Source organism: Caretta caretta, chromosome 5, assembly GCF_965140235.1.
Source record: "Caretta caretta isolate rCarCar2 chromosome 5, rCarCar1.hap1, whole genome shotgun sequence".
NCBI classification, from domain to species: Eukaryota; Metazoa; Chordata; order Testudines; family Cheloniidae; genus Caretta; species Caretta caretta.
In genome coordinates this window covers 47,567,051-47,587,515 of record NC_134210.1, presented here as the reverse complement: position 1 = coordinate 47,587,515, position 20,465 = coordinate 47,567,051, and the positions used below count along the sequence as shown (strand labels likewise).

The 20,465-nt window shown below is 40.6% G+C and overlaps 1 protein-coding gene across 3 annotated transcripts in view; it reads left to right on the top strand.

Moving 5' to 3' along the window:
* The window catches only part of IQGAP2 (IQ motif containing GTPase activating protein 2), a 242,355-nt gene that overhangs the window by 145,865 nt on the left and 76,025 nt on the right, over positions 1-20,465 (top strand). For 2 of the 3 annotated variants that reach the window (XM_048851522.2, XM_048851521.2), the window contains exons 8-15: positions 5,961-6,139; positions 6,842-6,929; positions 7,529-7,692; positions 8,258-8,345; positions 12,306-12,469; positions 13,228-13,388; positions 16,647-16,771; positions 19,109-19,272. In XM_048851522.2, the coding sequence (XP_048707479.1) occupies positions 5,961-6,139; positions 6,842-6,929; positions 7,529-7,692; positions 8,258-8,345; positions 12,306-12,469; positions 13,228-13,388; positions 16,647-16,771; positions 19,109-19,272 (1,133 nt within the window). The remainder of the gene's footprint in view (positions 1-5,960; positions 6,140-6,841; positions 6,930-7,528; positions 7,693-8,257; positions 8,346-12,305; positions 12,470-13,227; positions 13,389-16,646; positions 16,772-19,108; positions 19,273-20,465) is intronic. The other variant, XM_048851523.2, reaches the window with a different exon arrangement.

Genomic DNA, 20,465 nt, shown 5'->3' with positions numbered 1-20,465 from the left:
TGCCATTTCAGAGATACAAAACGGAGAACAGAGAAGTTAATTGTCTTACTCAAGCCATATAAGTGAACCAGTGATAGAATGAAGAATAGAACTAGAGGTTCTTCAAATGGCTCTGCATAATTCCATATATGGGTGCTGCACCACCTTATGCTGCCTTGCGGTAGAACAGTCTTCTAGCTCTCATGCTGCTCCTCCCCTCAGCATTACATTATTCTGAAAGTGAGGCTATATAGGGGGTGGAGCCCCCTCACCATGCAGTTCCTTCCAACCGAGTACCATGAACAGATGTGAATCTCTAGTTTCTTTGGAACCAGAGCCTCTTTCTTTCTTAAATAATTAGCATTCGCTGTTAGTGATTCCTTTTTAGGCCTGTGTTATGGTGGAACTTCAGAAGCAGAAAAGGCTGGATTTTAAGAAGTGCATTTCCTGCCTGGGCAGTGCCTCAAGTGCCCAGGCGAAGGTTGTTTGCCTTCTATCTGTAGGACTTGTACTCACAGAGCCAGAAAGGATAGGGAAACTCATTTACAGCTCCATCTCCTGAAGGAAACCCTTGACCCTAGACCAGACCGTCTGATTCTGAGCAACTCTCCAGTCCAGGGTTGAAAAAAAACCAGTCTCTCCACCAGTTGGCACCAACAAAGGGCCAACAGGTTCCAAGAGGCTGCACCCACATCCAGGACTGGATCTGATCCCTGCCAATCCCTCAGTTAAGCCTCTGAGGCTACATGTGGCTGAACTGAGGGCCACATGGTCAGAGACCACTGCACCAGTTCCAGAAGAGAGCAAGAGACAGTTCAGCTATCCTCACTGGTGCTGTGCCTCATGCCTCCCAGTTCTCTGACCCTGGTGGAACCTCTGCAGCTTCAGGACCAGGATGAGCTTCAGCATCCCCTTCCAGATCTAGGGGTCATTGATGCACCAGAACTGGGGTCATCAGTGCCTTTGGTGGTGGTGTGACAGTTGGCACTGAAAAGAGAGGCAAAAGGACAAAGGGCCTGTTAGCAGTGCTGGTTCCCGTGCATTAGAGCTATCTGATCCAGACAAGGTGTCTACAGCACTGAAATGCAGACTTGATCTGCCCTTAGCATCAGTAGTGAGGGAGCTGGACTTGCGTATAACACTGGATCCGATATCATCTCAATCATCAGTTCCACTGTCTGTTCCTGCTTCGGCTTCCATTTCAGATCCAGCTACATCATTGGTTCCGGAAAGTTCTGTCACCATGGCAGCCCAGGTTCACCTTCCGACATATTGAGCAGTGTGTGAAATGCAAGAGCTCTAAGAGGTGTCATGTTTCTCTGATTCCAAGATCCTCTTTTTCATCTCCTGCTAGGAAGAAGAGGCTAGAAGATATTGAGTCTCCTTTTATGGATCCTTCTATGATCTCTCCTCTTAGGACCCCTGCAGGGTTTAGACAAAGAGCTGGTTCCTCCATATCTCCCACTGGACCTCTTGTTCCTGGCTCATTCTATCTCTGATCTGGATTTCTAACAAGGAAAATAGAGGAAGAATGCAGAGACTGATAGCATGCTTTGGACATCCCTTTGTCCCTCCTATGCCCAGTGTTTTCCCATCATTTTCCCAAATCCTAGTTACTGGTGAGACTGGTGGTCCTGGGGCCCGTGATCTTATTGAGGGCCACCTCAGGAACTTTTCAGGTACCTTTTGCATAGATAGAGGGGTAATGTCTGAACTACTAAGGATTTGGCAGCCCAGAGGTCCTTGAAATTGATTCTTCCTGATCTGCTGACTTTTCAGGCAATTATGCCTAAAGTTTTGTCTGAGGGAGGAGATGGAGTAGCTCTCCTTTTTGAACAGGAGCAGATGGGTACGGATTATGAGCCAGATCGGTCACCCAAAGAACGCTTCAGCATCGCCCTCCACTTGAGTACGCTATGTAGTTCCACGGTCTGGGGTACCACATACTTTCCACCTTGAATCTGCTTGCAGTGCCTGTGAAAGGGACTTCCCATTCAGTGTTCAATTATCCTTGGTGCTACAGTTAAGAGTAGGATATCCTTACGCATTTTGGATGGACTGTTACAGGCTGCTCAATCAGTGTGTGCCTCTCTGCATCTGGTTAACTCCAGAGAAGGTGGACAAACTGTACCAGATAACCTTTGGAGGTTTTTCTTGCTTTCAAACCATCCTATGCCTAATTCCCTTGTGATGGCTGCTACAGTAATAGGGAGAAATCTGGACAGAAACACTTAACACCAGCTGATAAAGAAGGCAAAAATCGACTCACTGGGGGGAAAGGTGTTCTCCTCATCCCTTGGTATTAGGGAGCAAATTACCGAGTGTCTGGATGACCAGAGAAGGTTGGCTAATGCCATCTTGGCCCTGGGTCAAAGTGTGGCTAAACGTTCCCTCTGAACCTCTTGTGTTTCAAACTCTTATGCAAGAGCATTGGCATCTACTATGCCTATTAGGAGACATTCATGGCCTCATTCCTCATCCCTAGCTATGACACCAGATTGAAGCAGGAGGAGATCTACTTTAAAGGTGAAGGTCTGTTTAGTGAAAAAGCAGACACAAATTATTGGAAAAATTTGAAGGTCATGAGACTGACACCTCCATTCTCTGGTCCTAATTCCCTCCGCAATAAGGTGAGCCTCTGCTCCCTCCTTTCTGGTAGCAGATGCAGTCCTTCCTCCTCCTATTTTTCAACAGATCAGACACAGCAGCAGCATGCAGTTTCTCAGTCAGTATAGAAAAAGGCCTTTCACGCAGGTCTAAACCTAAACAACTTTCTTCCTCCTCGCGCAACCTCAAGCCCTAGTTTTGATGAGGTGATACACAGTCAGGAACCAGTCAACCAGGACCGACCTATCCCTGTATTTGGAGACAGGCATTAAACAAGTACATTTGGAAATTTTGGTTCCGTAAATTGGCTCCAGCTACCATAATCCCTTTGTTGTTGGTCATGATTGATTCTTGGCTCTCTAAGACATGTATTTTTATACTTTAAATTCATCATAATCATCACAAGTGCCTTCGATTTGTGGTGGCCAGATGCTGCTTCCAGTATCAGGTGTTCCTGTTTGGCCTTTCCTTGGCTCCCAGAATTTTTACAAAATGCCTCTTTGTAGTAGCGGATCATCTGAGGAATCGGGTTATTTTTGTTTACACCTATTTAGACGATGGCATACTGAAGGCCTCTATGTACGAGGGTCTGTTAAACTAGATTATCTTTGTGACCAACCTTTTTTCAGATCTAGGACTCTCTCAATCGTCCGAAGTTGATCCTCTGCCCTTCACAAAGGCTTCGTTTTATAGGTGAAGCTTAGTTACTTGTAAGGCACTAAAAAGATTTCCAAGTATTTAACTGCAAAGTAATATCATGACAAGTTGTTCCATAATTAACTTAAACTTTAAAATTCTCAGACCCTAAATTTTAAAATACTAAGAATAAAATTCTTTTTGGGGTCTTATGGTAGCCACTACCTACGTGACCCCATTTGCCTATCTAAGAATGAGAGGTATGCAGCACTGGATGTCTGAGTTCTACAGAACAACTCACTTGTTGATCACCCATACCTTAGACTATCATAACGTCCCTAGATTTGTGGTCAGTCCAAATGACTGCTCAGGTGCGTACAGTTAAATCCGCTGGGACCATCCCAGTCAGTGACTTCAAAAGCATCAACCAAGGGCTGGGGGGGATGCAGTGCATTGGAATTATTTGACGACTCAAGGGCACTGCTCTGCTTAAGAGAAAACCCTGCACCTCGATGTATGGGAATTTAAGAGATGTTCATCTGACTCTCAAGTTTTTCCTCCCCCACCTGCAGCAGAGGGTTGTGCAAGTGATTACAGACAATACATCATTAATGCAGTCTACCGACAAGCTGCCTGGGGGGGTGGGATACAAGGCTGTGGCATTGGAGTATTTTATCATGTCATTTACCTGTGGCCCTACATCTAGCATTGGTGCAGCTGCGCAGGTGTAAATTTGTAGTGTAGACCTGCCCTGAGAGTGCTCTAGCTCAGTGGTTCTCAAGTTATCTGATATGGGGGACTGGCAATTTTTTTTCTCCAATGTGCGCGCAGACAGGCAGCCGATGGCTCGTGGACCGGAGCCAGTCTGCGGACCCCACTTTGAGTAGCACTGCTCTAGCTGATGCTGCTAGAAGATTATTCTACCTCAAGGCACCACAAGGTGGTGCAGTTACCCATAAGTGTGAATATGCAGAGCTGTCTCTAAGAACCCTGCTTATAGGTAAGTAACCTTCATTTAAGTTTACACACGCCCACGGTAGAAAATTTTGGCTAACTAACATAGTTAATACTTTGGCCCAAGTATTTCCTGCACCAGTCCCACGAGGAGCGTGAGCATGCTGAAAAACTCATGAAGCTGCAGAACCAGAGGGGCGGTCGCATCATTTTGCAGGACATCAAGAAACCAGATCGTGATGATTGGGAGAATGGGTTGACAGCAATGGAGTGTGCCTTGCACCTGGAAAAGAATGTGAACCAGTCACTCCTTGATCTGCACAAGCTGGCAACTAACAAGAATGACCCTCATTTGTCTGACTTCATTGTCTGACTTAGTTATTTGTAAGGCACTAAAAAGATTTCAGATTAAGTGCAAAGTAATATGACAAGCTTAAATTTTAAAACTTTCAGACCCTAATTTAAAACACCCTTTCCTACATTTGTATTGGCTTGTACTGTGTATTTTGGTACATGATTCTGCAAATGTAGCTTTTAAAATATAATCTATAGGGAGAAAAAAAAATCTGGATAAGTAAGTCTATCAGCCTTACACATTTTCTGAGGTTCAGTTACGGTCAAACCTGTTGGATTTTTTTTTTAACAGTAAATTTCCTTCCTCCCCTGGAGATAAAAGGGCCATAACATCCTTTCCCAAAAGCTTTTTATAAAGTGTACTCTTTTTCCTCTTAATTCTGAGGCATGTTTCTTAAATTCTTTGAAGTAGTCTTTCCTGATGCTGGCTTCTGTTCCCTAGGCTGGGAATGGGCTCCAGAGAAGCACATTCTGGTCAAGAGGAGGAAATAGTTGCTGTACAGTGGAAACCTCTGACAAATTAAGTCTATTAACAAAAAGTTCAGTGTAGAATTTAATTCCGCTCTTAGGAGGAGGAGAGTAGCTAATGTGGTGCCCCAAGGTTTAGTATGCAAAAAAGGGAAAAAATGGAAAGATATTCAGGACTCAGTCATGGATGCTGAGGGCTCTTCTTGTGCTATTGGAGGATCATAAACATTAGAGACTGAAAAGACCAATTAAGTCTCTTTCCTATTAATGCTGGATTATTTCTCTGGAGAAGATTTTTCTAGTATTTCTTTTATCCAGACTATTTTAAAGTTAAGTGGGGCTTCCACTTCTTTGCTTGGGAACTAGTTCCCCAGTCTCTTACTTGTTGATCTTTCTGCTATCTTGAACAGTCTGGGACCAGAAAACAATAGATGAGCATTGGAACTTCTACACAAACCTTTTTTCACAAGGCTATGTAATTTGAGGAAGGTTTAAATCCATGACTTCCATCATGACCAAAGAGCTTTTTTTTTAAGTGCTATTTCTGTTGAAATAAGATGACAAAATATTCTTCAAACCTCTGCAGATTTAAGCACTATCCTGTCCTATACTGGTGATTACAGCTACATTCTGACTTTTCTGTAGATTGGCGAGTCCCAAAAAGTTTAAACTATGGTGAAACATGATCAAATACAGTGGAACCCTGATTATCCAATCTAGTTGGGACCAGGGCCAGATCATGTAACCCAAAATCCAAATAAACTGGAGAATGGGTGGTGGGGGCTCTGGCCCCGCCACCTGGGGCTGACAGTCTAAATGGGCTTCTACTGTGTGATATTCTAAAAAGCAATAAATTAAGCCTTGAGAACAGAGAATTGGTAACACTAATTTTTGTGTGATCCAGAAACACTTTCTCATTGGCTCTCCTTTTTAAAGTTTTGGATCTTATCCATCTTTTTCAGTGCATGCTGCAGTCATTGCAATTAATGAAGCTATTGAGAAGGGAGTAGCAGATCAAACACTTGTAACTCTGAGAAATCCAAATGCAATGCTGATGAATGTGGATGAGGACCTTGCACAGGAGTATCAGAAAGAACTCCTGGAAGCTAAAAGGAGAAAAGAGGAGAATGCAAGACTGAAGGTATTGAAACATATTTGGATTTAATTAACATTCTTAATTTTGTATTGCTGTCTAAAAAGTGTGTATGCAAACTTCTAAAAAGGATTATTCTAGGATTGCGTTAATAAGCTAGTGTATTCAAGATAAACTAGGTGAATGATTGTCACTATAGAAAATTGATCACAATGGTCCCTTTGGTCTTGGAATCTATGAAATAAACAGGCTGGAGGCAAATGTGTTCCAGGTACATTCGTGTGTTATGCGTACAAACACAAAATATTTGAGATGTGTAAGGATTATAAAATTCTTCTATTTTAGAATCCAAAAGATGTTTATTTTTTTCCTTTACATACTGTGTAGAAACAAAGTTTGTTAACCAAAAGTTTATATAAAAATGTAATGTTTTAAAGGTACCTTTTTCTGGGAGTAAAACATAATTAAGTATAGCATTCTATTCAATAGAATTTTCCATTAATACAAAATTGCGCTTGCATCTTTCATTTCACAGCAACAGTTTCAATTTGAGAAGAGAGGCTTTGATCAAAATATACACAACGTTTTACAATTAGCAGAGGATGCTTTAAATATAACTCTTTTCCTAGGGAGTGCAAATCTTCCTATTGTGGTTGATAAAGTTTAACCACTCATACTACAGTGGCTATTCTACCATCTGAAAATATCTGTGTGTTCAACTTTGTGAACCAGTAAGGATTTTGTTTTTAGAATGGCTCAATTTCAGAAGAGGAAAGAGATGTGTATGAAGAATTGCTGACACAAGCAGAGATCCAAGGCAATATCAATAAGATCAACAGTAAGTAATTCTAGTTTCTTCTGGAAGTGGGCATATCGTATCTACCAGTTATGTATTTCTTTGTGTCAAATTCCAGATAAAATTATTACTTTTACAGACAGAGCTTTTAAAAAGTGGCAAATGTTTGGCAGTGTTACAAGGGGTACTTTCAGTGTTGGGGGGCATCTTGCTGCTTTTTTTCCTATTATTAATCTTTTGGAATAATAACCTTTTTTTTCTGTTGTTGCTGAGATCAGACTCCTCAGTTCAGAAGCCAGTTGGTTTCACCTGCTTTGTTTCCTTATGTTTTTGTCCATTTCCACTGGCTGCAGAATATGGTACGTTTTGACCCCTCTTTTTAGATAGACTTGAGATTCAGGCTTAGGCCCCGACCCTGCAAATGATGAGTGTGGGAGGACCCTTATGCCTGCTTGCACTCCCTGTGGACTCTGTTTGAGGCTTTTGTAGGATTGGAGCCTTAAAATAGAACCCTCTGCTGGATAAAAACTGCAACTGACTGGCTTGTACAAAGAGAGGTAGATAGATAACAAGCAGCAATTGAAATTTTTTTTGCACAAAAAATGTTTTTTTGCCGTTTGTAAGCATTGTTTTCCTTTCAGTTCACGTAGCTTTAGTCCAAGTGAATGAGGCTATTGACAGGCAAGATGAAGTGGCATTGATAGCAGGTTTGAACCGTCCTGCTTTGAGCTTGTCTGGAGTTCTGCAGCAAAATTCCTCATGGTACCTAGCACAATTGTGTGACTGTAAAGAGCAGAAAATGCAGGTAATTGAATGGAATGTATGCTAGTATGATACTTGAGTTTGCATTTTTCTCTACTTTGAAATAGAAGTGACGACATCCCGAACCCTGCAGTCTGAACTCTACTGTTTTATGAAACAGTAAAGAATTTTGTAAAAGTATTTTAAATTAATATTTTCCTAAACGATACAAAACTAGATGCATTTGCTGTAAAGAGCATGATGCATGGGAAAAAAGCTGCTAAGTTAGAGATAAAGGAAATATATATGTATATATAAGTCCCTTAATACAAAGCTCATCTTGGGAACTAAACGTCTTACGAGTTTAGTATAGCAAAAAGGTAACGTTGACCTAAACAATGGTGAATGAAGACCATTATAGAGAACATCTGGATTAAGGCGAAAATCTGTAATTTTAAAAGTGAGTTGGAAGTTTATGGAAAAACAAACACTATTCTTCAGTACGCCATTGTATTTGGTATTCAGCCAACATCATGGTCAATTCATAGTGGAATATTTTCCCTTCCCCTGCAAATTTAAAAAGCATAATGAAGTCCTTTTTTTTTTTTTTTTTTTGTCTGATCTGTTAGCTAGCAGGGGTTCCAATTTTGCTCGACAAAAGTGAGATACAGAAAGAAGTTAGTGTTGCCAATGAGGAAGCTGAGGCTCTCAAGCTTAGTGAGTAAATGTTTTAATACTCGTTTTCATAATCACCATTTCATTACTCTTAATCAAACTGAAGAACTAAATCCACCTTTTTTGCATGCAAACAAGATTCCTTTATACGTTGAAACCACATTGCATTTTATTTTTGCTACTGCTCTTTTCAATGTCACAATTGCCAAGTCACCAATCTGCCACTTTAGACATGCATTATTTTATCTGAAGTAGCTAATGCTTTTCTTGAATATTTTCAGCTACTAGTGGACAGACATGGCTAAAACGGAACATAATGCATGGCTTGTGTAAATACTCTTTTTTTTAAATAGTCTTAATCTCTCTCAAAAGGAAATTTATTTACATCTCATCTGGGTTAAAAATAAAATGATCACATTGAAGAATAGCTTGCAGTCATATGCAGCAGAGGAAACTAGATTATTTCTCATTTTAAAATATTTTACACTTTTTAAAAAATCTAGTCTGTCAGCCTTCTTAATGTTTTAGTACACAATGGATCTACAATATGTTGACTAATGTTTTATTTTTGAAAAATTATAGTTAAGGGGGTTCTAAATTTTCAGCAACACATCTATTGGCAATTGCCTCTCTGGCATTCTTTGTCTGCTAGGAGCTTCAGCTTTGAATAAACTGCTGTCATATCGTGTCTGTGGCATGTATTAGGGACTGTTTTGTCTTCTGTCATTTAATATTTTTAATTCAGTCAGTCTAATTGTTCTTCTGATGCTATGCAAAAAGGTAGTTATAAGCCTAGTTTGTTATGCTATAATATGTAGACATGCATATTTTATATAGCATCCAAGTCTCTTTTATAGCTGGTGATTTGGATTTTAGAATGATCCAGACATGATGTATAGTATTTCCTTCTAGGAGACCCTTGCTCTTGGGTAACGGAAAACTATGAGAGGTAGTGCTATTTATTAGTATAGCTCCATCAGTGTCTTGGAGTAGGAAAAATGGGTTTGTTTCCTCTGGATGAAAAAAATAAATGCCATGACATCGTGCTACCCACACAAGTTCATGTGGCAGGGAGAATTTCAATTCAGTTTTACTTCTAACCCATATTGATCAGTTTTCATTAGGGGAAAGCAGGTAAACAAATAAAACTAGGACCTTCAAGAGGAGCCAATTGAGGGTACCTATTAAAGAATGCCGAGAGCAGAGGCAAGCTGACCAAGGTACAAACTAAATGTGACCGTACCACTGAAGCTGCAACATGCGTGATAAATGTCCAAGAACTTGGTAAATGCATTTGTGCACTGTGAACATAAATTCATAATATCAGAGTTGCATGCTCAGTTCCTTAGCATGGAAGTCATCAAAGCCAGTTGATGGCTGCAGATTTTGATGCCATTTTTTGCTGGCTTTCTGGAACTTTTTTATTTTGAAGCTGCTATATGCTGTCTGCAAGGCAATAGCCTTTATTTTTTTTACCTCAAGAATGGCTAAAATATTTATCATACAGAACAAAATGCCCACTAGGACTCCTCCCCATTTATTTCTAGTGTTCTGGGGCCAATGTACTCAGGCTCCAGGGGTTTGAACTGCTCAGTGTCTTCCAATCAGTCAGGTTCTCCCTATTGTGCAACAGGAGATGATCGCCACCATGAGCTTTCTGCCTGAGCAGGGTGGACAGAGCCCACTGCTAGCATAGACCGAAGTAGATGGTGGTGGAAGCAGGCCCTGGTTACACACAGACCCAGGTGGAGGGTGGGCCTGAAGAGTAGCAGGGTTGGGGAGGACATGTGACTAATTTTAAACTGCATCTGACATTGACATTGCCTGTCCCAGCATGACTGCTCTCATCATAGGGTTGGTGAAGAGATCTACAGAGAAGTCATAGTTCAATCCCACCTGTCCCTGGTACTCAGACTGAACTAAGAGAAATAAGTCACTCCTCCACTGGGAAGCATTCAAAGGGGGATAAGCCCCTTAAACGTAAAGATCATTCCTCAGAGGTTGATAGCCTGCTGTCTGTGAAGGACACTGCTGGACCAGAAGTCTAGCTTTCACTAACAGCTCTGCCCTCCTAAGATCATATAGTCGTGGTACCTAAGATAGCAAGAAAAACTTCAAGATCAAGAACCTGGCACCTCACCTTTCCTCCTCCGGGCTCCAATTCAGCAAGGACCTTACGTAACATCTAATTTTAAGCGTAAGAGGAGTCCCACTGAAACCAGTGCCATGACTGTGTTTATATTTAGGTATGTGTGTAAGGTCTGTGCTGAAGCAGTGCCTAAAGTTCCCAATGTCTATCATGTTGGAAAGAGTCCTAAGATACAGAGAGAGAAATCCCCAGAAGTCTTAACTTTCCAAACCTCTGGGTGGCCATATCAGTGAAATGTCGTTCCAGAGTGTCTCTGGTTTTTTTTTGTTTTTTCAAGTGGTCTTTTTTGTAAAAAGTTGTAGACTGGGTACTTGAACTCACAAGCCCGACTGAAAGCTGATGGAAGAGCATAGGCAAAGTCTGAATCCTCTTCCTGCTATTCTGGAAGCCACTATCCAAAAAGCCTAGATAAGCTCTCTTGTATTTTGGGTACATACTCACTCACTTCAAAAGCCATATAATAGAAATTGCCTGTTGCTACCCTATTCTCTGGCATCACAGCCTCCCCTACCAGTTTGTTTTCCAGCCCTCTCACCCAAAGTAAGCAGTGGGTGAGTCAGAAGAGCATGGCTTGGTTGAAGATGGAAGAATGGCTGTGATTTTTCTCTTACCCCCTTCCCCGCCACCAGCAGCACATCTCAAGTGCCCTGTCTTGCCTTCCTTGGAATAGGCACCCTATTTTTTAACCAGAGCTGGTTATCGTACTCAAAAGACGACTTTACACGTTTTTTTCCCTCTCTGGGATTTTAGCCTTTTTTTTAAAAAAAAAATTCAAGACTGAAGTCAATGTGCTTAACTCTTCCATGGAGGATATGTTACGTTTCCTTCAGGTTAGCCTCAACCAGGTTTGTGACCATCAACTCCTTCAAAGTTGTGACTGGTGCAGTTAGGAGGACTGTAAGTTACAGTAATTGCAATTTCTTTGGCCTACAAGATGAGATCTCTTGGGAATCGGTTGTGTGGCCCTAGGTGTGTGTGTTAACCCACAGGTTTTGTTGTTGTTGTTATTTTAGAGGCCAGTTCTGAGCTCACTCAGGGATATACTTCACCTGTATTGGAGGAGGAGGAATACATTAAATGTTACTAACAGTTTTCCTTATTTAACAATCTTTTAGATTGGCTTTCCCCCAAAGTAATTTAATACCATTTTAGTTACAGTGCTTGTGGTGGCTATTGAAATTCAGTCATGTTTCCTTATGAAAAAAATTAGACAAGTGCACATAAAAAGGGGAGAGAATAGCAAAAGATAAGATGAAGCTTCTGTTTCTGTTTTACTCACAGTTTAGCTGATGGAGAATTCCAGTCACAACAAGTGAGCCACTATGGAACTTAGCCTGGTAAAAAGTTTGCCATTAAGGCATTGCTTTTAGCTTGTCTTTGTTGGTCACATTGGTGCTGCAAGTGTAGACTTGTCCTTCCTAGCTGTGTTGGACTCTTACTAAAAGGGGGAAAAATGGGAAGACAATGGTGGTAGAAATGAAACAGAGAAGGGAAGTAACATAGGTTGACGTTCCAGGGTCACTTTGGATTTTGTCAAACTCAATAGAGAGGACATGGCAATCCTTGGACTCGTCAAGTCATCTTTCAGGATAAGAAGGTCTAATGCTTTGATCACTGACTTATGTTAAGCTGTTGACTTCCACATGCTTTTTTTAACAAAGATCATTTTTTGCAACAATGTGAAATGCGGTAGTTTCAGTGAGTTTAAAAGTGCATCTCTTGCAGGTATACAGCTATAGCTTTCTTGAGCAATGACAGCATAGGATGTAATGTTGGGATACTGTTTGCATACACATTTTTAAAAAAAACAGATGACAAAAAAATTGATAGGATTTTTTTCTTATTTCCCCCAGAACTTGTAGCAGTTGACCATATCAATACTGCAATTCGTAACTGTGATGCTAATAAAACACTTGTTGCACTGATGAAACCAGAGGCCCAGTTGCCTGTCATTCACCCATTTGCTGCTGCTGTCTATCAGACTGAACTGTTCAACCTTCAGCAACAGAATGCTGTGGTAAGAGTGAAAAACTTATGAATTGCTGTTTAATAGTGAAAACAAAAGGAGGACTTGTGGCATCTTAGAGACTAACAAAATAAATTTGTTAGTCTCTAAGGTGCCACAAGTCCTCCTTTTCTTTTTGTGGATACAGACTAACACGGCTGCTACTCTGAAACCTGTTTAATAGTGTGCAGTCAAGTCATAAAGAATCAGGAATACTAATGGATTTTCATTTGATGCAGTTTACTTAGAACGATCAGGCCATTTATCATACCAGATTCTTCTAATTCCTATCTTGAGGTGTATTGTATGAATATTCCTGGATTTTAATATAAGTGCTTGCCTATTCAGATTATATTTTCTTGACTGATTTAGCCTGTGCTAACTCTTGTGCTGCAACAAGGTGACTGACCTTCACTTTTTTTGCATACACTATCTCTCATTTTAAGGTTGACTGTGTTGTATGGAAAGTGATCAGCCGAACTGGGGGGGTCCACATTCTGATTAAAGTTAAACTAGGCTTGACTGGAAAGACGGTATTATGTAGGACAAGCGAAGGAAAGGCTGACGAAAGGGAGACAAGTGCCTAGTGATTTTAGTTCTACTACTCATATTACAGTAAGCTGACATTTCTATAGCTATGACATTGTCTCCTATTAATATTTTTTTTAAATCAAATCCATGCCTCCCTCCTTTTGGCATTTAGACTTGAATTAAAACTAGTTACCCCTACTTGTTTAGCTTCATGACTGATTTATTCTATCTTCCTATAGAGTTATTTGGCACATGACGAACTGTCTATTGCTGTGGAAATGTTGTCAGCTGTTGTGTTACTAAACGAGGCCTTGGGAAGCAAAGACATCCTGGCAATAAAGAGTCATCTCAGAAATCCATCCGTTGGCTTCAATAATCTGGAAGAAGAAAACTTTCAACGGTAAAAGTTCATTTTGTCTTGTCCAAATGAGCAACGAAGACTTCTGCAAAGGGATGAGTGGGAGTATTATCAGCTATTTTTCTAGTGTTGTGAGATGAAGTTAAAAATATTACAAGCTAAACATTTGCACAATATTAACAGGAGAGAGTATTAGGGATGCTCAGCTGTAATGACCCATCTGCAAAAGGATAGGCCATCAAACATCACTGAACATTTGAGGATACGGCGGTCGGAGGGTGGGATGTTCTTGGAAGCTAAACATTATGAGCTGAGAGGAGTTGCTGTTGTGGCAATGGATATCTGGACTTAGTTGGAATCCGCTAGTCACTAGTGTCTTACTGAATCTTTGAAAGAGGACCTGAGAGAGAGAGTGTGTGTGTGTGTGTGTGTGTGTGTGTGTAATGTAAGGCTATCCTAACTAAACTGTCTTGCTTAAGAATGGTAGAAGCCTATGTGGTAAAAACCCTATTTGCTAAATAGCTGGGCACAACGTGGTGGTGTAGATACATGTTCCATTCAAGTTTGTAAATTTAAACTCGAGATTAGTAGCTTTTGTTGTTTCGTGTTTGACTTTTGTCACACCTTGTGTTCTGATCCTGTCATATCTCACATGCAAAGGACAGTCAAGTTGAATCAGTACTTGTATGGGAGACCTCTAATGAACACAAACAGTGCTACAGTAAGGAGTGTTGGTGAGGCATTAGAGGATACTTTTTCACTACAGTTGTGCTTGATGGAATTCCCTGGGCACTGTGCAGCTGGACATGCTGCTGCTAGATGAGATGAAAGAGAAATCCTGACCACTGAAGATAGCTCAAACAAAAGATGTGGGCTTGATATAGAAATTACTGATGAAATTCTGTGGCCTCTGTTTTGCAGATCAGACTAGAGGATCATAATGGTCCCTTCTGGCCCTAAAAATCTATAATTTCATGGCATTTTTAACAAGAATGGGGTCTGGTTCTTCCAGGCTACAAAACCTATACTTGCAAGGGGCCCTGAGTTGAAAGGGGTACCTCCAGGGTAACAAAAAAAAGTTTGCATAAATCCTACTAGCAATGAGTAGAGCACTGCTCTCTGCTTCATGGACAGGGCTGCTGCCAGCGATTAGATAAAAATTTTGTTCTGGACTTGGTGTGTTGCAGAGCTGCCTAAGGGGTCTGTCTTATGGTGCATGACACTGCAGGCAGCAATTTTGAAGGGGTCCCTGAATCTCTCAACTACCTCCCCCTTCTTCGTATTGTATTGGCTGTTGGGGAAGACCCAAAGGAGAGAGGTGTGGAGCCTGCGTTGAATGTCCTCCCTGTCAGCCCACCAAACCCCCAGGACCATTTTTGTCCTTGGCACACCTAGGAGAGAATAGGGCTCCCTCTCCCTGTGACCAAAAGCAAGACTTTAATGTTTTGAGGGTGAGGGAGGAGAATTACATAAGTGGATGCTACAGAATGGGGAAGAGAAATTAAGGGCCCCAAATGAGCAGATTACTGGAGGAGCATTAGATGTGCTCAGAACAGCCTTGGAAAAACTTAATGAGTTATCCCTGGACTCCTTGCCAAACTCCACTTCTGATAATTACACTCTACCTACCTTATATATCCCCTGCAGCCTTAGTTGGATGAGGTGTTCTTCACTTCCAGTTCTAAGATGCGTAGCATTGCTATGAGCTGTTAAAACACTCAACAAGTGGAAGAATTTCACTGATGGACTAAGTCAGTGGTGGGCAACCCGTGGGCCGCCCACGGCCCATCAGGGTAATCCTCTGGCAGGCTGCGAGACCGTTTGTTTACACTGACCATCTGCCGGCTTGGCTGCCCACAGCTCCCAGTGGCTGCGGTTCACTGTTCCCAGCCAATGGGAGTTGTGGGAAGCAGCATGGGCCTCAGGGACATGCTGGCTGCCGCTTCCCGCAGCTCCCATTGGCTGGGAATGGTGAACCGCAGCCACTGGGAGCTGCGGGCAGCCGGGCTGGCAGATGGTCAGTATAAACAAACTGTCTCGCAGCCTGCCAGAGGATTACCCTGATGGGCCGTGTGTGGCCCGCGGGCCTCAGGTTCCCCACCACCGGCCTAGGTGTTTTGGGATGAGGGAATATGGAAATGTTAAATATCAGAAATGTACAATTTAACTTTATGATGTGATTTTTTTTTTTAAAAAAAAGACTGTACCTCCTTAGTATATTTGACTATAGTGTAGTTAAAAAAAAACAAAAAAACAAGCAAACAAAAGGAATCATGGCTGTTGCCATGAATTAATATAAACTTTACAGAGATGTTCTTTGACATTAATTTCTTGGGTAAGATGTTTCGGTCTTCTATTAAAATCATTATTTACTTGACACACTGCATCTCCTTGGAATGTTTTTATATCTATTAGTAGTGTGGAGCTACTATAAGGAAAGTGCTTTGGGGTGACATGATATGGAATTATTTCAGATCACAATATGAGCTCACAGTACGACGCTTTGGCCAAAAGAGCTAATGCAATCTTCGGCTGTATAAACAAGAGAATGTCAAGTAAGGGGTTGAGAGGTTATTTTACCTCTGTATTTGGCACTGATGGAATACTGTGTCTAGTTTTGGTACCCACAATTCAAGGGTTTGGAGAGGGGTCAGAGAAGAGACTGGACAATGATTAAAGGATTAGAGAACATACTTTGTAGTGATAAATAGACTGAGCTCTTTAAGTCTAAAGAGAAGGTTATGGGATGACTTGATTAGTCTAGAAGTTTCTACATACGGAACAAATATTTAATAATGGGCTCTTCAATCTAGCAGAAAGAGTATATCACTATCCAGTGGTTGGAAGTTGAAGCTAAGCAAATTCAAACTGCAAATAAGGCATAAAATTTTGACAGGGAGGGTAGTTAACCACTGGAACAATTTACCAAGGGTTGTGATGGATTTTCCATCACTGACTATTTTTACATCAAGATTGGGTGTTTTTCTAAAAGCTCTGCTCTAGGAATTATTATGAGGAAGTGTTGTGGCCTCTGTTATAAAGGAGGTCAGACCAATGATCACAGTGGTCCTCTCTGCCCTTGGAATCTGAGTCTATGACATGCATGTGTAGAGCCACGTAAGGCAGCTTGCATGTTGCCAGTTTACATGGTACCTGGCTACAAACACTTACAATCAAGTTTTTCACTTTCATGTGCACTAGATTTGTCCAGTAAAAAAAAAAAAAATTAAATACATACAGTAAGTGAGGGACAATATATTTAATGACTCTTTATGATTTATATTTTATATCTCTCTACAGTTATGCTGACACACTCTTGTCTATTAAGTCAGAGGCTTCATCTCAAGGACAAGATTATTTAAACTGGAATGATATCCAGAATTGTATTGACATGGTTAATATGCAAATTCAAGAAGAAAATGACAGTAAGTAATTCTAACTTTCTGTCAGAGGCAGAGGTTACTGTGGTCCCTGGAGCACTTGCTGGAGGTTTTATGGAGTGCTGGCTTGCCACATAGTGATGCTTTTTTATTTTTAGAGGTAAAATTGCAGGTAAACAGCCAAAAACAAACAACCAATTGCTTTTCTAATAGTTTCAGTACGAAATTGTGGTAGCTGCAATTACGAATGAGAACAGAGGTGTACCAGACACCATAATAAAATGTATGCTATAAAAGTAATTGAGTTTCTATTTTGTAGTAGACAATAGAGATTTGTATTTTGACCTATAACAAAGATTTTTGTTTTTTTTGTTTAAGTAAATTTGAAATTAGTAATTCCTGTTCCCCAGCATAGCATCTTGATGATGATCCTAGAGAGGAGGACTAAAACAGTCATCTCATTTTAAACAAAATTGAGCGAAGACTAGCAGGGGCATTCAGCACAGAAGAGTGTTGACTGGAGAGAAGGGAGCATTCAATACAGTAGTTACTTGCATTATACCTCTTCTGTCTTTAAATCCTTTTTCACCTCTCTGAAATCCTCTTGATGTTTCCTGATTCACTGAAGGGGTTGCTGACTACATCACTTCTCTGACATCACAAATGCCATAGTTCTAGCAAATGACAATTAGACTTATGTCCATCTGTATTCATATTGGGCCAATAATTCTGGTACTTCATCTCATTTTGGGACTTCATTGACTAAGTTAAGTAAAAGAAAATTTTCAGATTGAAAATTCAAATTGAAAATTCAAATTGAAAAATTTCCAGGTTGAAAAATAGTGCATGTTTCTTAAGTGGGTTTCAAACATTTGGGCTTTAAAAGTGTCAGGGAATTGAGTTTTGGATGGTGTAACGCCTTTGCTGCTAAACAAATGCTTTTCTGCATGGTCTTTTTGACAAAACATCAAGCTGTGATGTGTATACTTCAGCAAAGAAGGGTAGTGTTCGGCAAACAGAGCGGTTGTCAGTAACTAAAATAGTCTGCCTTTTTACATAATCAGATTGGTGTCGGGGGGGGGGGGCAGGCTGTTAAGCACATGCCGTGCTGCTTTAAGTCTATAAAACTTGAGGTGCTCAGTGTCTCAAACTTGGGCCTCATGTTAGCAACTTTAGTCCTAATGAATAGTAGCTGTTTTCAGATTGCATTGCTCTACTACTGCCGCCTGACAGGGGGCAGCTCTGCCTGGAACTGTACATAGTACCAACAGAGCGTTCTGAAACTTGCTGCATCCAAATCAGGCCATGCTTCCCAGTGCGCAGAAATTCCCTTTCTTCACTGGTGGTACACCCATGGTTGTCATAAAAAACCCAGCTTACATCCACCTGAAGAATAGCCAGCCTCCTAAGAGAGTAAGGCCTTGTGAGGTCACATGACTATGACCTCACCAGTTCAGTTTTACATACACACTATGGAAAAACCTCAACAGATCCCAGGCAGCCACCAACTGGAATGCACTCTGTCACAGGTAATGGCAAAGCAATCCGCAAGAATTTATACTCTGTCAGACTTGGTGTAACGGGGTTCTATGAAAAGCCCTCAGAACAGTGTGTTTCAGTGCTTTCTGTTAACTAGGGTCAATTTCTATACTGAGTTAGCTAAAGATAGCTACCTAAATACACTTAAAATTTTTTTTTTCTTTTCTCAGAGCTGCTGGCCACCCCATAGGTCAGTTATTCTGTGGGAGCTATGGGTGTGCAGCAGTTTTCAAAACCAAGGTATTTTTCCTTTAGGCAGCCAGGTTTGACTTAGATGCATGTTCCAGATAAATTGTTCCATGACATTAAAGTGGTGATGTTGATGACTTGAAAAGATAATAATCTCCACAAGTTCAGGGGTCAGAATATGTATGTGTATTAGGAAAACTAATATGTTAAATTATTTGGAACGGTCAGACATGAAAATCACTTCAGAATGATTACTTGAGCACTGCAATGTAAACAAGCCCAGACCTTTACACTCGGGTGTTGAGTCTGTTTGTTTGAAGATATGTACATGGGTCATCCTACTGTAGAACGAAATGCGGAAATTTTTCCTTTTTAGAAAAGGATATGGGTTTTTGTTTTTGTTTTGTTTTGTTTTTAAATCAGATTCAGTTAAACAATTTGGCTGTCAGAGGAGGAAAAATCTGGTTTCACTTGCTGGCTTGGCATGAGCTGCCAATATCTGAGAAGAAAGATTTTAGAATTTGCTGCTGCTTACCATAACTTGATGTTCACACTTATTCATTTATGACACTATCCTTTTTTTAATAAACCTGATATGTGATTGGGCTTTTTCTGTTATTACATCTTTAAACGTTAATTTCCCTTTTTTCTTAGGAATTGTTGCGATTAGCTACATTAATGAAGCTATTGACCAAGGCAATCCTGGGAAAACTCTAGAAACACTGCTGTTGCCTACAGTCAAACTGCAGGATGTGAACCCAACAAATGCAAGGCATTATCAAGATGTTCTGCACTATGCCAAAGTGCAGAAATGCAAGGTAGAACCTCAATTGACACATTGATACTTGTCAGTTTATTAAATGTATGGGTTTTTTTCCCCACCGTATTTGCAGTGGTTGTGGTGTCTCTCTCCTATGCCAATTAAAATGTTATCTGAGTGCTAAGTAATTCCACCTCCCACTGAAACTTTTAGTGTGAATGGGAGCTGGGGAGGATAAAATCTATTAGGGCTAGTTTTAAAAAATCCGTTGTGCATGCTTGTCATCGTGCACGTGATGTTTCTTAGTTTATCTCATCCTGTCATGGTCACTTCAGATATTTAAGAATGTGGTATTTATGCCATAATTGTGCTAAAGCGGTTATCTGAGCTGAGCAGGAGATCTGGCCTCTTGTTTTGGGGACTAGGGATGGATGGGTATTTCACAGCTAGAAGGAAAGCTGAGGCTTTTGTCACTAATGGGAGGGTTGAAGCATTGACAGTTTTCAAAAGAAATTCCTGGAAATTACTCCTTCCTGGACCCTCACATTGCTTAAAAGTAAACTTGGTTTTTTTATGGTCTTTATGATCCCTTTAGCTTTGACACCATTCTTTTTTTTTTTTTTTTTTTGGGTCATAATATTACAGCTTGCTGATTGTCTTCCTGATATGCTACTTAGATTAAACCATCTTAGTGGGATACAAATGTGGGCTTCCACATAAAGCTGTGCCTTGGCTAGCATCAATTTTAGGGATTGTAAACAGATGAGCATAACTGCTTTCAGAATGTAATTGAACACAAGATTAACTATAGCTTTTGGCAAAGTGTTTAAAATGTATTCTCAAGTACTGTATGTCAATCATGCTGTACATTCCTAAGCTAAATTATGGGAGCTTTTTCTGCATGGTACTTAGTTTATAGCAGCATATATAAATACTTATCTGGCCATCTGCAGTAACTACAATGAGGGCAGGTCTTAATGTTTTATGGAAGCTGTATTGGCTTTTGAAGTAAACCTTTCACTTGTCCCAATTCTTATAAATTATGGGGGTATTTTGATTAAAAACTTCATCGTAGTTCAGGACAAGAAATTTTAGAGTATTCAGCTTAAAATTTAGTCATCTTAAAAAGGCACTGAATGTAATTTTCAAGTACTACAGCTGACCTACTGTCCCCCTTCTATGGGCAGATCTACATTGTGGAGTTAAGTCAACCTAAGTTACACAACTCTAGCTACATGAATAACATAGCTG